This window comes from Anabrus simplex, chromosome 3 (genome assembly GCF_040414725.1).
Source record: "Anabrus simplex isolate iqAnaSimp1 chromosome 3, ASM4041472v1, whole genome shotgun sequence".
Classification (NCBI taxonomy): Eukaryota; Metazoa; Arthropoda; class Insecta; order Orthoptera; family Tettigoniidae; genus Anabrus; species Anabrus simplex.
The window spans coordinates 328860919-328879389 of record NC_090267.1 but is presented as its reverse complement, the minus strand read 5'-3'; the positions used below and the strand labels follow the sequence as shown (position 1 = coordinate 328879389).

Here is an 18471-nt window from a genome sequence, read left to right as displayed (position 1 = left end):
TTTTATGGAGCATTTTATTAAATTGTTCAATGCGCATACCACGTCTGCAACAGCTCACATGGGACATATTCAGGAACGAGAACAAACGAGCATCTTTTAACCGGGCGAGTTGGTCGTACGGTTAAGGGCGCACGGCTGTGAGCTTGCATCCGGGAGATAGTGGGTTCGAATCCCACTTTCGGCAGCCCTGAAGGTGGTTTTCCGTGGTTTCCCATTTTGACACCAGGCAAATGCTCGGGCTGTACCTTAATTAAGGCCACGGCCGCTTCCTTCCAACTCCTAGGCCTTTCCTATCCCATCGTCGCCATAATACCTATCTGTGTCGGTGCGATGTAAAGTCACTAGCAAAAAAAAGCATCTTTTAGTACTGAAGATGAACTCCTAAGTTGGTTAATTAATGATTTCCTGTCATATATTAAGAAACTTAAAATGCATTCAGAGTAAAAATGAATCATGAGAGAAATGTATCAGGCATAGATCTTGACTACTCAGTCCACTGTGGCCTGCGTAAAATACCTCATAAGTATACATTTGCATTATGCATTGATGAGGAACCTAACGAAATATGACATCGAGCTCTTCTTCAGCTACCCAAGACGCCAAGCGGAATACAATGACATTATGGTTCGTGTGGCAAAAGAAAAAAACAGACTGTAAAGGCTGTTTAGAACATATCTGTTCTCCAGCTACTCAAAGTCCAACATTGTGTCTTATTCGTTTTCAAGATCGAGGAGCCCTCAGATACCGAAAATCGTCTGTGGCACTTCTGCAGTGAACGACGGAATTTGTCACTTCCGCTACGCAGTACTTGTCCCGAAGAGAGTTACTAAAAGGTGTATGTTTATTTGTTCGAAAGACATGTTCAACAGTGAAATTAAGTGTGGAAAGTGTAAAGGCGACAAACCACCTCTTTTTCTACTATGAAAATTTCTGAGATCTCTGTTATTCAACATTGCTTTGAGCCACTCAGGTAGAAGAGAGAAAGTTTTGAAACTTGATAAGAAGCCCCTCAGAAGGAAAGTTTTGAAACTTCAATGACATACCCAAGCCAATGCAGCACCGCTCTATAAATAAAGTACTGTCAATACTCGCAAAAAACATTCAGTTCTTTTTATTTAGGATATAATTTACTTATTGACATATACGGCCATGCGAATACAAGGGGGCAAGACCGCGATCCTAGCGGCTGAATGGTGAACTAGGATGCAACCCGTTTCCACGAGTGCATTTCAAGGCCTTGTATTATAGCGTGGGCAACGGTATATATCCACAACGTAAGAATTGCTATGTTTTGGTAACCATGGGGGGGCGTGGCCGTAGGCTTCAAGCGACAGCCACAGAGAGTAGTATAGCGGGCAGCTCCCTGGATTCAGCACTAGGGAGCCAAAGTATCACTAAAAGTTTTGCGAGTAATTATCACTCCATGTGTAAGAGCATTCGTTTGACGGATTGATCATTCTAAAGTAATAACAGCAAAAATCATACTTGCCGAGCTGTATGAAATATCCATTCCTTCCAAACATAACACTGTTCACTCAGGTGGTAATTTTGTTGATTTTTGAAAACTTTTCGTTTTTATGTTGGTTCCTTTTCATACTTACGTATCGCGCGAACAGTTGATAAACGGAGTCCGCACAATATTTCTCTTTATGGTCCTTGCGCACAATTGTCAAACTGAGTGAAACTAACCTGCTGTCTTGAGTGGGTGTGCCTTGTATTCCGGTGTGTTTGTAGATAAGGTTTCCCGGATCTGCGTTGAAACACAAAGTTCGTAAAAATAAAATCATTCGTACCTTGCGGACAGTAGATAATCTCGTGTTGTTACGTGCTGCGTGAACTTATTTCCCTATCTATATTGCTTGTTATATAGTTAATAACAGGCGGAAATTCCCATGCAGAGTTGATCCGATTTAAACATAACAGGTTATAGACGTAGTTGAATTATTTTTACCTTCTTGGCAAACCTTATTAATCTGGTCTATTCTGAATTGATAGAACGTTACAGATTTTCATATAATGTGGAAGGCAACTGCCGGTGCTAAATTGGAAATTTCCAATGGTAATGACGATGATTGGGATACAGATCCCGATTTCATTAACGATGTCACTGAACAAGAACAACGATGGGGTTCACGGACTGTGGAAGGTTCTGGAAGAACTGCTGGTGCTATTGAGTGAGTTAAGTTATTTTCTCTTATAAATGCAAAATTTCCTTGCGATTTTATTTCATTCATCATTGATCTCTATTTAGGGCTGTCGCCCAAGTGGCAGATCCCCAATCAATTGTTTAGCTAGGCTTTTCTTAAATAATTTCAAAGAACTTTGAAATTTATCGAATATTTCCCTTGATTAAATTATTGTAGTGTGTAATTCCTCTTCCTATAAATCAGTATTTGCTCCAATTTGTCCTCTTGAATTTCCATTTTGTCTTACGGCTTGATTTCCCAAGTAAGAACATTCGTTTTATGGTTTGATAATTCTGACGTAATAACAGCAATATCATTGATTTTTTTCTCCACCTTTGAAAGCTCCACTCAAGCTTAGTCTCTCCATGCCATCTCTCAACTGACATGTACCGCTTAGTCGGACAGCTCTTCTTCTTACTCTTGTGTCTTTCCAGTCCAAAGTTTGCAGCATTTTTGACATGTTGCTATTTTGTCAGGAATCGCCCATAACAAATCTTGTTGCTTTTATTTGGATCTTTTCCAGTTTACATATCAATTAATTTGGTGTGGGTCCCATACACTGGAACCATACTCTAGTTGGAGTCTTACCAGAGACTTTATGGTCTTTCCTTTATAGTCATACTACAACCCCCTAAATACCCTCATAACTTTATGAAGACATCTGTAACCTTTATTTACAGTCTCATTAATGTGATTACCTCAATGAAGATCTTTCCTTACGTTAACACTCAAGTGCTTATATTGATCAGCATAAGGTAGGCTACTGTCACACCCCATCAACACAGTAATTACTGAGGGGACTTCTGGTCAGACTTACAACTTGACTTTTCATCCCATTTTCCATCATACTATTGTTTACTTTCTATCTCACAACATTGTTGAGGACTTTTTGTAGTCTCTCACAATCCTAATTTATGTATTACTGTGTACAGTATCGTCGTTGGTGGCTGTAACTCGATCCGAGTGTATATATAACCTTCCTGCATACATTGACCAGTTCAACTCAGCTTATGGATGTGTTTACAATGACTAAACAGACCAATTCTGGCATAAAACATATGCCTACACAAATCACACTGAATGGTTGGAGGAGGGCGGGGTTGTAATTGACAGAGTTTTCTTGCTTGTCGCTTGGCCTCTTGATTTCTGCGGCGTTCTCTTTTAAACAAGTTGACAGCAGTGGATATAGTGTTCTGCCTGTGAGTGGTCCACCGCACATTCTTCCCATGTCTGTATATCTATACCAGTTGTCTTCATAATGTGTTTCAGCTGGTCCTTAAAACGCTTAAGAGGGGCTCCATAAGGTCTACTGCTGGAGCAAAGTTCACCATAAAGAATTTGGGGGGGGGAGCCTGGTATCATCCATGCGGTGAACATGGCCTAAACCATCTCGGTGACAAACACGGCAGTTGTTGACAAAGCGCATCTAAATAGCATTGAGGCAACAATCATTGCTCATGCAGTATAACATCTGCAAAAAGCCTTAAGATTCCAGTTTTTTACACATATAATTTAGACTATAACCTTTATAACTTATAAGGATACATAACAGCCCATAAGTTACTACTACCTTTCGGGGATTCCCCGTCCCCCGCTTCCTAATTATTAGGCTATGGGATCAAATAATGCTTCACCTACTCTAATTCTCAAAAGTTCTGTTTTCCAGAAATTAGCTACCCATTCTAGCACTTTTTGACGTTCAGCACCCCTCATTTTCATCAATAGTCTCTTGTGATGTACCCTATCAACAGCCCGGGATAGGTCAATACCAATACAGTTTGTTTGATTTTCTGAATTTAAAGTAGCCTATTGACTATATCTTGTGGGAATCCTGTAAGTTGAGCTTCATTGGAATAACCTTTCCTAAACCCTTGCATCGAACCAGTTTGTAATTTTGGAAAATGTCTAATATAATCAGAATGTTTTTTCCAGAGCTTACAAGCAACACATGTCAAGCTGACTGGTCTGTAATTGTCCACTTGCAACACATGTCAAACTAACTGGCCTGTAAATGTCCACTTTCATTAACAATGTCTTTTTTGGTTAATGAAGTGAAATTCACCTATTAAGCTCGGATCCATTCCGATAAGTCATAGTGTTTGCAGTTCACGGTCTTGTTTTATGGGCAAGAACAAATTTGTTACTTTCTTTGACCATCTGTCTCATCCTTGGCTTTGACAATATGAAAGTTGCAGAGAGAGTTGGCTATGCGGTTTGTGCCACGTAGCTTTGAGCTTGTATTCAGAAGATGGTAGGTTCAAATCCTACTGTCGGCATTCCTGAAGATAGTTTTCTGTGGTTTCCCATTTTCACACCAGACAAATGCTGGGGCTGTACCGTAGTAAGGCCACGGTCACAGCCTTCCCAGTTCTGGCCCTTTCCCATGCGTGGTGCCGAAAACCTCCGATTTGTTAGTGCAACATTAAACCCCCTAGAAAAAGGGAAAAGTGAAAGTGTCTGAGTTATGAATGATGCTTGTAACATCATTCCTCATTCAGTTAGTCCCTTTGATGAATATTGAGAAAGTACGTCTCGTAGGGTCAGTTGGTGTGTGCTTTTCAGTGGGCTTGGCAGATTGATATATAATGGCATCTTGTGGCTCAATGAGGAAAGCAACGGGGAAACTACCTCACTCCTCATTTCTCCTTCTGTGAATGGGGGTGATGGAATACATTTCCTTGCCTGCCGTAAAAGGTGTCTTCTGCAAGGGGTACCCCGAGGCGCTCTCAACGTGGGAATTTGGGTTGGCAGTTGTGAGGCCCCTAGCTGACTCTGATACTACTATGAGTGCCAGATGATCTAAGATACCCTAGCATTTCAGTCATTAGAGGAGATGAAAGAACAAGAGTTTCAGCCTGTGTTCTGTTCCAGTAGCTTGACGTTCTGACCTACATGATGTCCCTGTTTATTGTAAAACTGTGGTGGAACACTTTGTATGATTGCCTAAGAAGTGTACTAGTGTATATTTCTCTTCCTGAGACCTTCCAAGTGAGATGCTTTAAGTAAACCTCTGAATTATGTACTTGATCCAATAGTATGGGGTGCGATAGCTGAGGGGCATAGTCACTGGCTTGTCACCAACACGTGGGATATTTAAAATAAGTCATATATCTGTGGTTCAGATTCCATGTTAAATTGGAGTTCACATGGCTATGATCACAATATCAACAGTGCTGTAAAACTACACACTTCTTGTTTGCATGATCCAGCTCTATCACATCACTCTGACAGGATAAAGACTCATCAAAAATTACCTTTTCAACTGCAAATTGATAACAAGCAACTGTAAATCAAGAATAAATTTTAAAATTGAGATTAATTGCTTTCAAATCAATATTAAACTAAAAACTAGAAATGTTATACTGGCAACTGTTCTGAATGTGAGTATTGATGTGCTACAGTCCTAGTAGGTTGTAGACATTGGTTTTTGTCATTGTGGTATTGAAGTAGTATTCGTACTGGAATAATTTAGCACTCTTTGGACCACTGTCCAACCCAAATATCTAGGGGTGTCTCTGGACCTTGCTGTGACGTTAAACGGAACATCTAGCCTCATAACTGGTAGCCGGAAACCTACACCAGGTGAGAAGGTTTATTGCCTTGCAGCCATTGTACAGCTAGATATCTGACATAAAGTGGCAGCTGTCAATAGCACACTCTTTGCAGGAATATCAACCTGCCTATCAATGGCTGTAGTCTGCAAGAAATTTTGTAAATAAGTTTGTCTGAATGCCTTATGTTATCAAGGTTAACATCACAGAGGAATAGGAGATCCTTATTGACAGAACAGATACGACCTATGCCACCTTAGCTCAGTTGGAAAGAGCATCCGATGCAAAATCAGAAGTTTGTGGGTTTGGATCCCACTGGTGACCAGTTGGGTATTTTTGTTTTGTACTTAACATCTCTTCGATGTGTACTACATGTACTGAACATGACCTCTTATGTTAAAAGTTTATTTCAAGTACCGGTAAGGCTTTAATCTTTAACTTTGTTTATAGTAAGCCTGTACATGAATCATTTAGTGAAAGGTTTAAAATGGCAGGGAAGGATTCTGTTGGGTAGAGATATAGTAAGCAGTTTGGTATATGCTGATAACTTGGTCTTAATGGTGGATTGTGCTTAAAGCCTGTAATCTAATATCTTGGAGCTTAAAAAAAGAGTTGCGGCGAATATGATATGAAAATTAGCTTTTCCAAGACTAAAGTGATGTCAGTAGGAAAGAAACCTCAGAAGATTGCCAGGTAGGAAAAATGAAACTGGAACAAGTCTTTCATTTGAAGTATTTAGGATGTGTATTCTGGCAGGATGAGAGTATACTAAGTGAAACTGAATCAAGGTACAGTGAGCAATGAAGATGGTTTTCCGTGGTTTCATTTTGAATGTTTAAAAGTTCTCTGGTTGGTATGAATAATTATGTCATAGGTTTATGACCTGGTTTTGATTGACTCCCTGTGGATGGGGGGATGCAGGCAAAGAATACACCCACGGTATCCCCTGCCTGTCGTAAGAGGTGACTAAAAGGGTAACAACCCCCTGTGGTTGGGGAACGCAGATGTAGAATACACCCCCGGTATCCCCTGCTTGTCGTGAGAGGCGACTAAAAGGGGTGACTGAGATGCGGACACAGATTGTGGTTTGGTACAATGTGTTGGACCCCTGTGGATAGGAGGGATTGAATACATCCACAGTTAATCCCTACCTGTCGTAGAAGGCAACTAAAAGGGTCATGTGGCCATCGGTCCCCTCTTTATTTTTTATTTTTTGAGGGTTTGTTGTAGACCGATTCCAAATTCTGATGTGCGTGCTGCTCGGAGATGGGCCTCTTACATGCGTAACTACGCCCGAAAGCCCGACGGTATCCCCAAAACTCACTTTGGGTGAGAGCGTCATGTATCCGTGCAGTAGTATCCGCATGGCAACACAGATCCCCGCACAGCCGAATGCCAGGACATATTATTATTAATTGTTTGTTATTTTTTATCTATATCTGTTACTCTGTACACGCTGTGGGGCACTTGCTATTGTGAGTGATTGGAGGGAGTCCTAGTGCTCATTGCCTCGGTCATCCTGTATTAGGCATCGTCCAACATCGGACCCCGGGCAATACTTGCTTCAACCAGGTGGGTATTGCCTTGGCTGCTTGGTTCGGCTACAGAGGCCCTTGATTGGAGTGGGTAGCATTCGGGAAGGATGATTTCTGCCGTGCCTTCGAAACATCTTCAGCCTGTCTAAGGTGGTCCACCACCGAAGTATTTAACTTTTGATTCCTTGAGGGATTCAACCCCCTGGGAACATGTGGAGTGTGAAGGAATGGGATCCAGCTTCCCTGGGTTTCTGGTTGCTACCAGAATTGATGGGAGTGATTTCAAGCTTGTCAAGTCTATACCACCTATCTTTCTTCTTTTTTTTGGATGGATTGAAACTGGCTAAGAACTGCCAGGATCTGAATCTGGGCCTTTTAGCCTAATGAACAAAGTGTAAAAGACACATCCCCAAAGCAGAGAGACAATAAGGTAGAAGTCAATTTAAATGAAGTTTATTAACATAAAAGCAAAGATTAGCATACAAATAAATTAAAGGGGTACAGGAAATCAAATACTCACATACATAATGTGTAACGATACTCCAACCACAGTAAAAAACACTTCTTATCAGTCTGTTTTCTTTGTATCTGATCCAAAGTATTTCTTTCTCAGATGGGGACCATTCACTATCTCGAGGAGAAAGTAACAGCTTCCCGGATAACGTCAAGGCCTTTTCATTTTTTATTTTTTTTTAAATATGGCTTCTGACAATCGCTGTAGACCCCTCCCAAAAAATAAGACATCAGTTAATCAAGGCTGGCAAAAAAGTAAACAAATATGGAATACAAGAGGGTAAGAAAGGAGTTGCCATAGTTACAGAAACAAATAAACATGAGTCAGAAAGCAAGTAAAATGAGAGCAAAATCCCAAAATAAACTTATTAATCGGTTGAGGAAGCCGGAAACAATAACAAGATAAAAGAAGAATGACAAAAAATAAATATCCATAAGATACTGAAAAGTAACACAGGTCCGATAACCACTCAACACCCACACACACTGAGACCAAACATGCGAAGCAGAGTGTATAAAAATATAATAGCAAGACACGTTACGACAAAAATCTTAACAGCATGGCGTGATTCAAGTGAGTGCCTCATGAGCTTGACCCGAGAGCACAGATTAGAAACCTGGGTCACCACAAAGGGACCTGGCCCACCCCATCTAAACACATAACGTAAATAACTTACACGCCGCATAACACATGTTCATATTGCACAACTAGGCGAACATGAATTGTATGGTATCAGTGTTAAACCACAACGCAGAACATAAACTCAAGCCAAAACATTGAAGATACATAGAATTAAAAGGTCTCCAATCAAAACAACAAGCAAACCCATCACACACACAATATAATCAGATCGGTGCCACCTTTCGTTCTATTGCAGGAATGAGTACACATAAGCAGACATGAAAAGAAAGGAAGGACAGTGAAACAAGTCTGCAGTAAAATTATAAAGAATTTATTACAGTATGTACTAGCAGTTTCCCGCTGGCTCCGCCTGCAATGTACAATGTATGGTGTTGTTCATTACTATCCTCACGGATGTATTTGCAAAGTTCCGACTTAATGAAATAAAGCACATAATCTGCTGTGGTAATAGAATGTAAGATTGTGTCAATAAAACACTTGAAAATACATTACACAAAGAAATTGAATTAAACGTTCCTTGGAACAACACTACGCGCCGGACTATTAAAAAGTCCTTCAAAGATCTTCGTCATGGAGACAAATGTACTCGTAACTATTTTCATAATCTACCAATGTAAGTAGTTATTACCTCAAAAGAAAGCGATTGATCCACTGAGCGTTTTTAGACCAAAACGAACTGTGTACCTCAATTAGAACGAAAGATATGATTGGTTCAATGAGAAAAAATGTTGAAGAAATGAGACTTCAAATTTAATGTGCACTCATAACTTTGCTCAGAATGAACCAATTTGAATAGTTAACAGCTGAAATGAAAGAACCTGATCCACTGAGTGTTCTTAGGCCAAAACGAACTCCGTACCTCAATTAGAACCAAAGATATGATTGCTTCAAAGATACAAAAAATTGAAAAAATGAAATAATTTGAGGAAGGTGGAAGTTAAGTGATTTATAGTACCTGATGACAAATTTGTGCATGAATACCTTTAAGTTAAAACAAAAATGAAGGAAATCGACCGGAGAGAATGGCCGGACTGACTGACTTTAGTTTTCATAAATTTTTTATATATATAGATTAGCAGTTTCCCGCTGGCTTTGCCCGCAATGTGCAAAGTATGGTGTTGTTCGTTACCCTCTTCACGGATGTATTTGCGAAGTTCCAACTTAATGAAATAAAACACATGATCTGCTGTGGTAATAGAATGTAATATTATGTCAACAAAACACTTGAAAATACATCACACAAAGAAATTGAATTAAACGTTCCTTGGAACAACATTACGCGCTGAATTGTTGAAAAGTCCTTGAAAGATCTTCGTCATGGAGACAAATGTACTTGCAATTTAAGTAGTTATTACCTCAAAAGAAAGTGCTTGATCCACTGAGTGTTTTTAGACCAAAATGAATTGCGTACCGCAATTAGAACAAAAGATTTAATTGTGATGTAATAGACTTATAGAAACTTATAAATAATAAAAGATCTAATTGCTTCAATGAGAAAAAAAAATGTTGAAGAAATGGGACATCAAATTGAATGTGCACTCATAACTTTCCTTAGAATCAACCAATTTGAATAGCTAAGAGCTGAAATGAAAGATCTTGATGCACTGAGTGTTCTTAGGTCAAAACGAACTCCGTGCCTCAATTAGAGCCAAAGATATGATAGCTTCAAAGAGAGAAAAATTGAAAAAATCAAATAATTTCAGGAAGGCGAAAGTTAAGTGATTTATAGTGCCTGATGACAAATCTGTGCATGAATACCTTTCAGTTAAGAAAAAATGAAGGAAATCGACTGGATAGAATGGCCATACTGACTGACTTTAGTTTTCATCAAATTTTTTAATATATAGATACTGTATATATATTATTTTATGTATTGAATTAGGTGGGAAAAAAATACAAGAATTGTAACAATTAGTATTAAGTTCAATATGGGTAAAAAAACAACAAAATAGTTTTATGCAATAACTATGGCAAGCCAAGAAAGGATAAGTAGGATAAATACCTCTAGATTGAAGTAATCATATTCATGACTCTAGAGAGCCATTTAGAATAACGTTTAAATCTTTTATAGTACCATTTGTACTAGATGAAGGCCATCGCGCTGGTCAATGTCTCCATCTTTTCTCCAAACTTATCAGACGACCAGAGATAACTTGAATCAAAGGAAAGTTAGAAAGAAATGCTTTGGCAATCCTCTGTTACATGAGGTGCCATCTGTCTAATCGGGAAGAACTACATGTCAAGTCTGGCATAGAGAATACTAAGCAGCCATAACAGACTGACCTATAATATCGTAAAGAATGTGATATCTGTAAAATACAAAAGCAAGATATGGAGGTAATGAGGTACAGCACAAAGGTGTCTATGGCGAACTGTAAGACCTGAAAAAAATGCGCAATGGCAGTTTGTTGCTAAAGACGCGCACTGCCATGCAGGCTGGTCGGTTGCTCACGTGCGACCACTTTGGTGATATTCCTGTCAAAGTGGAGGAGCGCAAATCTATGAATCTGGCTCGTGGAGTTATTTTCCACCATGTTCTCATCTTGAACACTGACGACGAGTTGATGGAAGACATGAAGCACTGTGGCGTGACACACGTCCAGTGCATTACGCGCAAAGTCAACGGCGAAGACGTTGCCATAGGTGTGTTCATTGTCTCCTTCAAATTGTCAGTGTTACCAGAAAAAGTGAAGGTAACAACCTATCGCTGCGATATGAAGCCATATATCCCGCCTCTCATGCGCTGCTATCAATGCCAGAGGTTCGGGCATATGGTATCTCGTTGCTCGATTCCGTCTGTGTGTGTTACATGTGGCAGAGGAACTCACGGTGTAGATGAGTGCACAACTCCTTACAAGTGCACTAACTGCCCTGGTCTTCATTCACCCCAAGATTGGAACTGTCTGGTATATCTGGGTGAGAAAAAGATCCAGGAGATCAAGACCCTGGATGGTCTTTCCTACCAGAAAGCACAACGTAAGTTCTATTCTATGAAAGCACCTGCCAAGACTCTAGATTACACTAAGATAGTACAGGGTCTTTCAGGTTTGTCGTTTACATCACCTACACCTTTTAGGATCGCTGCACCCAAGGCGGCTGTTGCTCCTGTGAGCAAAGCCGCAAAGAGTAAGAACTCGGAGGGGGGAGGGGGGTACCACCTCGCCTTCAACCACAAAGAAGTGTGTGCTGGCTGGGACTTCTAAGCCGGCAGAGCAGGGGGTGTGGGGGGAAGGCCAAGTCTCCCCATACCTATAGGTCGACAAAAGCCGTGCCCGCGCCGGGGGAGGCAGCATCGTCAACCAGGGCTGGGAAAATATCTCCCAGCCTCTCTAAACAAGAAAAGAAGGCAGAGAAGAGGAGCGCCCTTACCAGGCGCTCCTGCATTATACTCGGGGTATAAATCAGCGCCAGCAGGTATGCTTACTCGTAAACCTGAGTGCTTCCCTCATAGGAGGAAATCCCGCCCCCAAAATACGTTGAAGTTCTGGGCGTCAGTCCCCTCGTCCGTTGACGATGGGATGGACATTGAGCTTTCATCTACATCTACATCCTTACGGACTGCATATACCTGGCCAATCTGTGCTGTACTCTAAAACTCCCGAGTACCATCTCCCTTATCCTACAAGATGACGAGCAGTCAGCAGACCTCGTCATCCGTTTTATGAGGGATATTGGTTTATTTTATCGTATGTAAATGTAGTGTTTCGTATTAGTCTTTATATTATTGTTTGCTATGTTTTATTCTATTGACTGTTTGTGTTTGTATATTTTAATGTGTTTTTAAAAATATGAATTTGCCTGATATATTATTGCATTTTAAGGCAATGTCTTATTCTGTCAAAAACATATCAGATGTAAGGCTTTTCAGGCGTTTGCTCTATTAACCAGCGTTTCGTCTTAGGTCTGACACTAGACTCATCAGAGTGGGATGTGTCAGACCCTACCCACTGACGCTGGGGTGTATGCAGGTGAACTTACCATAATCTATCATCTATAATTTTACCAAAAATAAGGCATTTCGAATTAGATCTACTGATTATTTTGAACTTACAATCATTGTTCATCATCATTTGTTTTAAATTTTGCTCAGTGGTTACATTTTACAAATTTTAATTAATGTGTGTCATCCACCTCATACCATTAGGGGCTGATGTCCTAGATGTTAGGCCCTTTTAAATAACAACCATCAACTGATTTTGATCAGGTCTGATTGAGGTAAAATTTGTACCTGGGTGGAGTATTGCCTAATTTTGTATTTACTGGTAAATTGCTATTTCATCTTTAGAGGTATAAGATATGTTTTGTAGGGTGTTTGAGGCATTTTGGCATTGTTTCGGTTCTGAAAATGTGTAGGAATAAATTGTTTAGCATAGATTTGTTCCTATACCATGATATTACTTTTCACAAACTTGTCGAACTCTTTCCTTTGTTTAAATATGTTTTGTTTTAGCATGAAGAAACTTGTTGAAGAAACTACTGTAGCTGATGCTCTGCAGAAACAAAAGCAGCTAGAGGATGGTCCTAAGGCTGCTTTTGGTTATGGTGGAAAATTTGGAGTACAGACAGACAGGTTAGTGTTTTCATTATTACTTTACTGTTGATTATATATATATACATGCACACACACACACTAGCATGGATTTTGAAATTTGATAAAAGTAATCTTTCCTCGATACTGTACTAAGACATTATCTGAAAATCCCTCAAGTATAAAAATTCAGCAAAAAATTTAGTTTCACTACCCCAAAAAAAACTCTTTGTAAACCACCTTTGTGGTATTGCCTTTTAGGGCTAAGATGAACATCTGCCATAGAACTGTGCATATGAGAAGCAGTCGTCCCTCAAGGGGGGGGAAGGAAAAAAGTTTTAATTTCAAAGGAGATTCCAAAGACCTATTTCCACGTCTGTAACATATTCAGTTTTTGAGCTATCAGTATCCTAATAAAAAATAATTCAACCCCCTTTTCAGTCCTTTTTACCATTCCCCTGAAGAGGTTTTTCCAAAAACAAAAAATACGTATTTATTTTTAAAACATATTTTAAATACCAATTTTCACTTCTGTAACATGTTTTTGAGATATACTGTATATATGCTCATTTTTAAAATTTACCCCCTTTCTTAGTTCCCCTTAAATGGATTTTCCAAAAACAAATGATCTTTCTTTACTTCTACAGGAGATTCCAAATACCCTTTCAGCATGTGTAACGTTACAGTTTCTGACATGTACTGTAGATATGCTATTTTTTAAATTCATCCCGTTAGTCATTCCTGTTCACCCCCCAATTAATTGGATTTTCTGTAAACAAAAAAATATGCATTTCTTCATTTTTAAAGGAGATTCCAAATACCAATTTTTATGTCTGTAATATCTTCAGTTTTTGAGATATAGGTATCCTCATGAAAGGTATTCAACCCCTTTTTCACCTTTTTTTTTTTCACACCATTAAATGGGATTTTCCAAAACAAAAAAGTACATGTGTGTATTTAAAGGAGTTTCCAAATACTAATTTTTACGTCAGTAAACTTGTAAGTTTTCGAGATATACTGTAGATAAGCTCATTTAAACACTTCACCCCCCTTTTCACCCCCTTAGCGATGAAATATCCAAAAATGCTCCCTTAGTGAGCACCTACGCTCTAATATAAATGTATCCCCAAAATTTCATTTCTTTATATCCGTAATATCAGAGATGAAAAAGAAACTACAAGGTACAAAACAGACACAAAATTACCTACAGTTTTATGCTGGTGTAACTTCCGAAAATCAAGCACAAGCAGGAATAATGATTGATACATAAACGGTTTAAATCTGCCATTACAGATTACACCTTCTGGAATGAACAAATAACAGACACACGTCTGAAAATATATAGGGGATACCTGTCTGTAATTGGAGTGTATGCCCCAGTAGAAGGTGAAGAAGACAAACATGAAGATTTCTACAACAAATTGCAACAGGTTTTGTATAAAATTAATAGGAATAACTATCTCTTATTGATGGGTGACTTCAGTGCAAGAGTAAGTAATGCAAAAGTAGACAGTCAGTTGGCACATTTGGCAAACAAGTCTGTAACAACGGGATTAGATTAATAGACTTCTCCACTTACAATCAGTTAAAGGTAATGAATGTTTTTTTTTCAATCGCAGAGACAGCCATAAATACACATGGGAGACAAGAGGCACGAGATCAGTACTAGATTATGCTATTTGCAATATCAAACTAGCAGAGATGGTTTTAGTTACAAGAGTTACAAGAATTTGTCCCATTAGAACAAAACCTTGATGGCACAGCAAGATGAAGAAACCAACAAAATGAAATACAACCTCTCTGTACAAAGTAAAACTTCACAATCTTTGTATTAGATGGCTCTACGAACGACGACTAGCTAAATTAACACAATCAACTCCAATGGTAGAAAATGTTGAAGAGGAATGGGAACACCTAACAACCATCTTAAAACAAGCAGCCCAAGAGAGCCTTGGTACCGAAACGAAATGGCAGAGGAACAGGGGACTCAGAATTTGGGATGAAAACATCAAAGAAATTATAAAAGACAAACAGAAGGTCTACACAGGAAGCACTTAATGTACCCAGAAAGATGAGGATAAAATAGATTTCCACAGAAAGCGAGCAGTTGTAAAGAGAGAAGTGCGCAAATACCATAGAAGGAACTGGGAAGAATTTGTATCCCGTTTAGAAAATGACATAATCAGACCTCAACCACAGAGTAAAAAAATTTTGAAAAATTTAAATAGGGAAACTAAAGACACATTCAGAATCAACACAATCTCCTGCAGCACTTAGTCAAATCACTTTTAAAATTTATGGTCACAGAATCTCTCATCTACTCAGACACTTCACTCAGACAATCCACACATCGAATGCATTACAATGGCAGAACTATTTGCAGTCCTGAAAACACTTCAGTGCAATAAAACACCTGGCAAAGATGGTTTAAATTTGGAGTTGTTCAAATATTCATGTGAATCTTCCCATGAAAGATTTACCCAGTTCCTAAATAGAATTTGGAAAGGAGAAGACCCACCTGAAAACTGCAATAAAGCAATAGTTATACCCATTTTCAAGAAAGGCGACAAAAATGATTGTGAAAACTACAGAGGCATATGTTTATTAAATTCTGGTTATAAAATATGTGCCAACATCATAAAAAATAAACTATACAAACACTAGGAGAACATTCTGGGAGAGGAACAATATGGCTTCAGAAAGGGAAGATCTTGCTGTGATGGCTATTTCACAATGAAAATCCTTCTAGAAAAACACAGAATTTGATGTACAATCACATATTGCCTTTGTGGACTTCAAAACATCTTTTGATAAAGTAAACCGCAGTACCTTACTTAATATTTTGATATCTGATCACACCCAACAACAGATGGTACAGAACATCAGTAATATTTACAAACATAATTTGATTTCTGTACAGGTCAACATAAATTATCAGAGTGGAAAAAAATAAACACAGGAGTAAGACAGGATTGTGGTCTTATCCCTCTCCTGTCCATAATCTATATGAATGCTCTCATACGAGAATTTACAGAAACAAGACATGGTTCCATCTGCATTAACAGAAATCTACAGCTGGATACAATATTTGCAGATGACCTAGTGCTGGTCGCCACCTCAGAAGATGATTTACAGCGTTCAATGTATAACCTAAACCTTGTCTCAGAAAAGTACTCAATGGAAATATCCCCTGAGAAAACTAAGATAATGGCTCAAATCCTTTTTCGGTAATGTTGCTTTAAAATTTTTCACCACATATCTTACAGATCGTATGCAACGTGTTACAGTAAAAGATACTGCTTCTCAGTTGCGACTCCAGAAGGCAGGAATCCCCCAAGCTTCTGTTCTTGGTCCCCTTTTGTTTGTCCTCTATATTGATATCTCCTCTAAAATAAAGTACCGTATTATAGATATCACCTCTTTGCCGACGGCCTCCAAATTTACTGCCACGTTAATATAAATGATATATCGAATGCAATAAGAGATATTAACTCCAACCTTCAACAACTCAGTATGTACGCCAGTGAAAACTCTCTCCTCCTCAACCCCCAAAAAACTGAATCATTATCGGTTCTCAGTGTCACAAGTGAACTATGTAGTGCAAGTGGAAAATGTTTTTTTTAAAGTACAATATGATGTTTTATGTATTATGACCTAACCTGTACTGTTATTTGTAAAGCATGATATAACATAATGACCTAACCTGTACTGTGTAAGATTGGTGACATGTGCATTTGTAAATAGTAGAATTCTGTTCTATATTTCCTGGAAGGATCCAGAAAGTTACATGAATTGTGGAACAGGGTGTGTTGTTTTGTGAGTAATGTATTCTAGAAAATATTTCTGACTGTTCTGGAAATACGACATTCGCGATCAGGCATATTCTAGAATGTTAGTCAAAGTTCGCGACCGAAAGTAGGGTTGTGATTGGTGAGTCTAGGTGGCGATAGGGAACTTGTGCACGCTGATTGGCTGCTCCAAGGCCGGAGTTTCCTATATATTAAGAGCGAGGCAGTGTTCATATTAATTCGGTATTCTGAATTCTGTCGGTCTCGGTCTATCTGTCCGTCTGTGAGCAGCCTATCTGGTTGACGTCATCCGGTTTCCGGGATGGCACTCCTCTGGGTAAGCACTCTTGAATTCCGTTCCTGCTAAAATGTTCCGATTTGCTTTTCATACAGGAGTCTGCCCTAACCTCGCCTAGATTCGCCAAATTAGTTACTTATGACGCCTTAGTTTTTCACCTGGGCTTATCTGTTCGTTTCCGAGGCATTCCCATTTCTTGTTTCACTAAAATATGTAGATTGTAGTTTAATATTATTTCCCTTGGGGTTTGCCTCTGGTAGTTCTGTATCACTTGAGGTACGCTAGATTTTGGAGAACCTATTCTGTTCACTGTAAATTGCATTGTACAACTGCATTGATAACTAAATGTATAGTTGATTTGAAATTTGAATTTACACTGCTACGAAAGTATTATCAAAGAACCTCTAAGCTATGTATATCACTGAACTTATAGTTCGTAACTTGGAATTGTATTTGGAATGTATTTGTAAAATTATTTTGTAAATAATACTTTTCAAATCTAAGGATCACGACGATTTATTTCGGAATCCGCAATCTAAGCCATGTGCATGCCTTTGGTAGGTCCCCAGCCTTTTTCATCTTCCCGGTTTGTTGTCCACTAGTTGGCCCTACTGATATTTACGTACATGTTTTTGTTGGAGACCCGCGTAATGCCAGCTAATGTTTTTCCGAGTGTGTAGTGATTCCTGATATTGTGTAGTTTGCTCTTACCTTCCCCTTTTAACTGTGTTTGTGCCTTGTTCTGTGTTACCACTGTAGTAGAGGTAACACTCAGAAATTATTAAACATCATTTATAAAAATTATGCTATTCCTCTGGTGACTTTAAATGCCACCGTAATCCCGTTCAGTAAGGAAGTGACGAACCTAGGTATGACCCTGACTGAAACTCTTGACTGGTCTGCACATGTAAGAAATACATGTAGAAAGATGTACGAGACGCTTCACCATCTGAAACGACATAAGGACATTTTGCCACAAGACATAAAGATAAAACTACTTCAAACTTTGATACTACCAATACTTGACTACTGCGACATTGTGCTCATTGATGAGACCCGTGAATAAACTATGAAACTTCAATGAGCATTGAACTCTGGTCTTCGATTTGTTTTTAACTTGAGTTACGATACTCTCATAACCCTAGCTACACATTTCTTTCCTGGCTGAAACCCAAGAGGCGACGGAAATTCCACGCACTTACGTTGATATATCAAACTCAAAAGGAAAATCTACCCAAATACATCTCTTGAAAATTCCATTTATTATCCTCATTCCATAATTTTAACACTAGATCTGCCACTTCCCTCGCTATTCCCATCAACCACTCTTCAATATACAACAGATCCTTCATTGTGGCTGGGTCGCGACTTCGGAATTCACTCCCAGCTGCTGTCAGGAACTCAAACTCAATATCGAAATTTAAGACTG

General features: G+C 38.9%; 1 protein-coding gene across 3 annotated transcripts in view; it reads left to right on the top strand.

The window, feature by feature from the left end:
• The first annotated feature begins 1674 nt into the window (after positions 1-1674).
• Cortactin (cortactin) overlaps positions 1675-18471 on the top strand; it is a 148963-nt gene continuing 132166 nt past the window's right edge. The window contains exons 1-3 of one of the 3 annotated variants that reach the window (XM_068226694.1): positions 1685-1767; positions 1996-2174; positions 12879-12998. In XM_068226694.1, coding sequence (XP_068082795.1) covers positions 2017-2174; positions 12879-12998 — 278 coding nt within the window. In that variant the 5' untranslated portion in view covers positions 1685-1767; positions 1996-2016. Of the gene's footprint in view, positions 2175-12878; positions 12999-18471 lie in introns of all 3 variants that reach the window. The other 2 variants (XM_068226695.1, XM_067143170.2) reach the window with 2 other exon arrangements.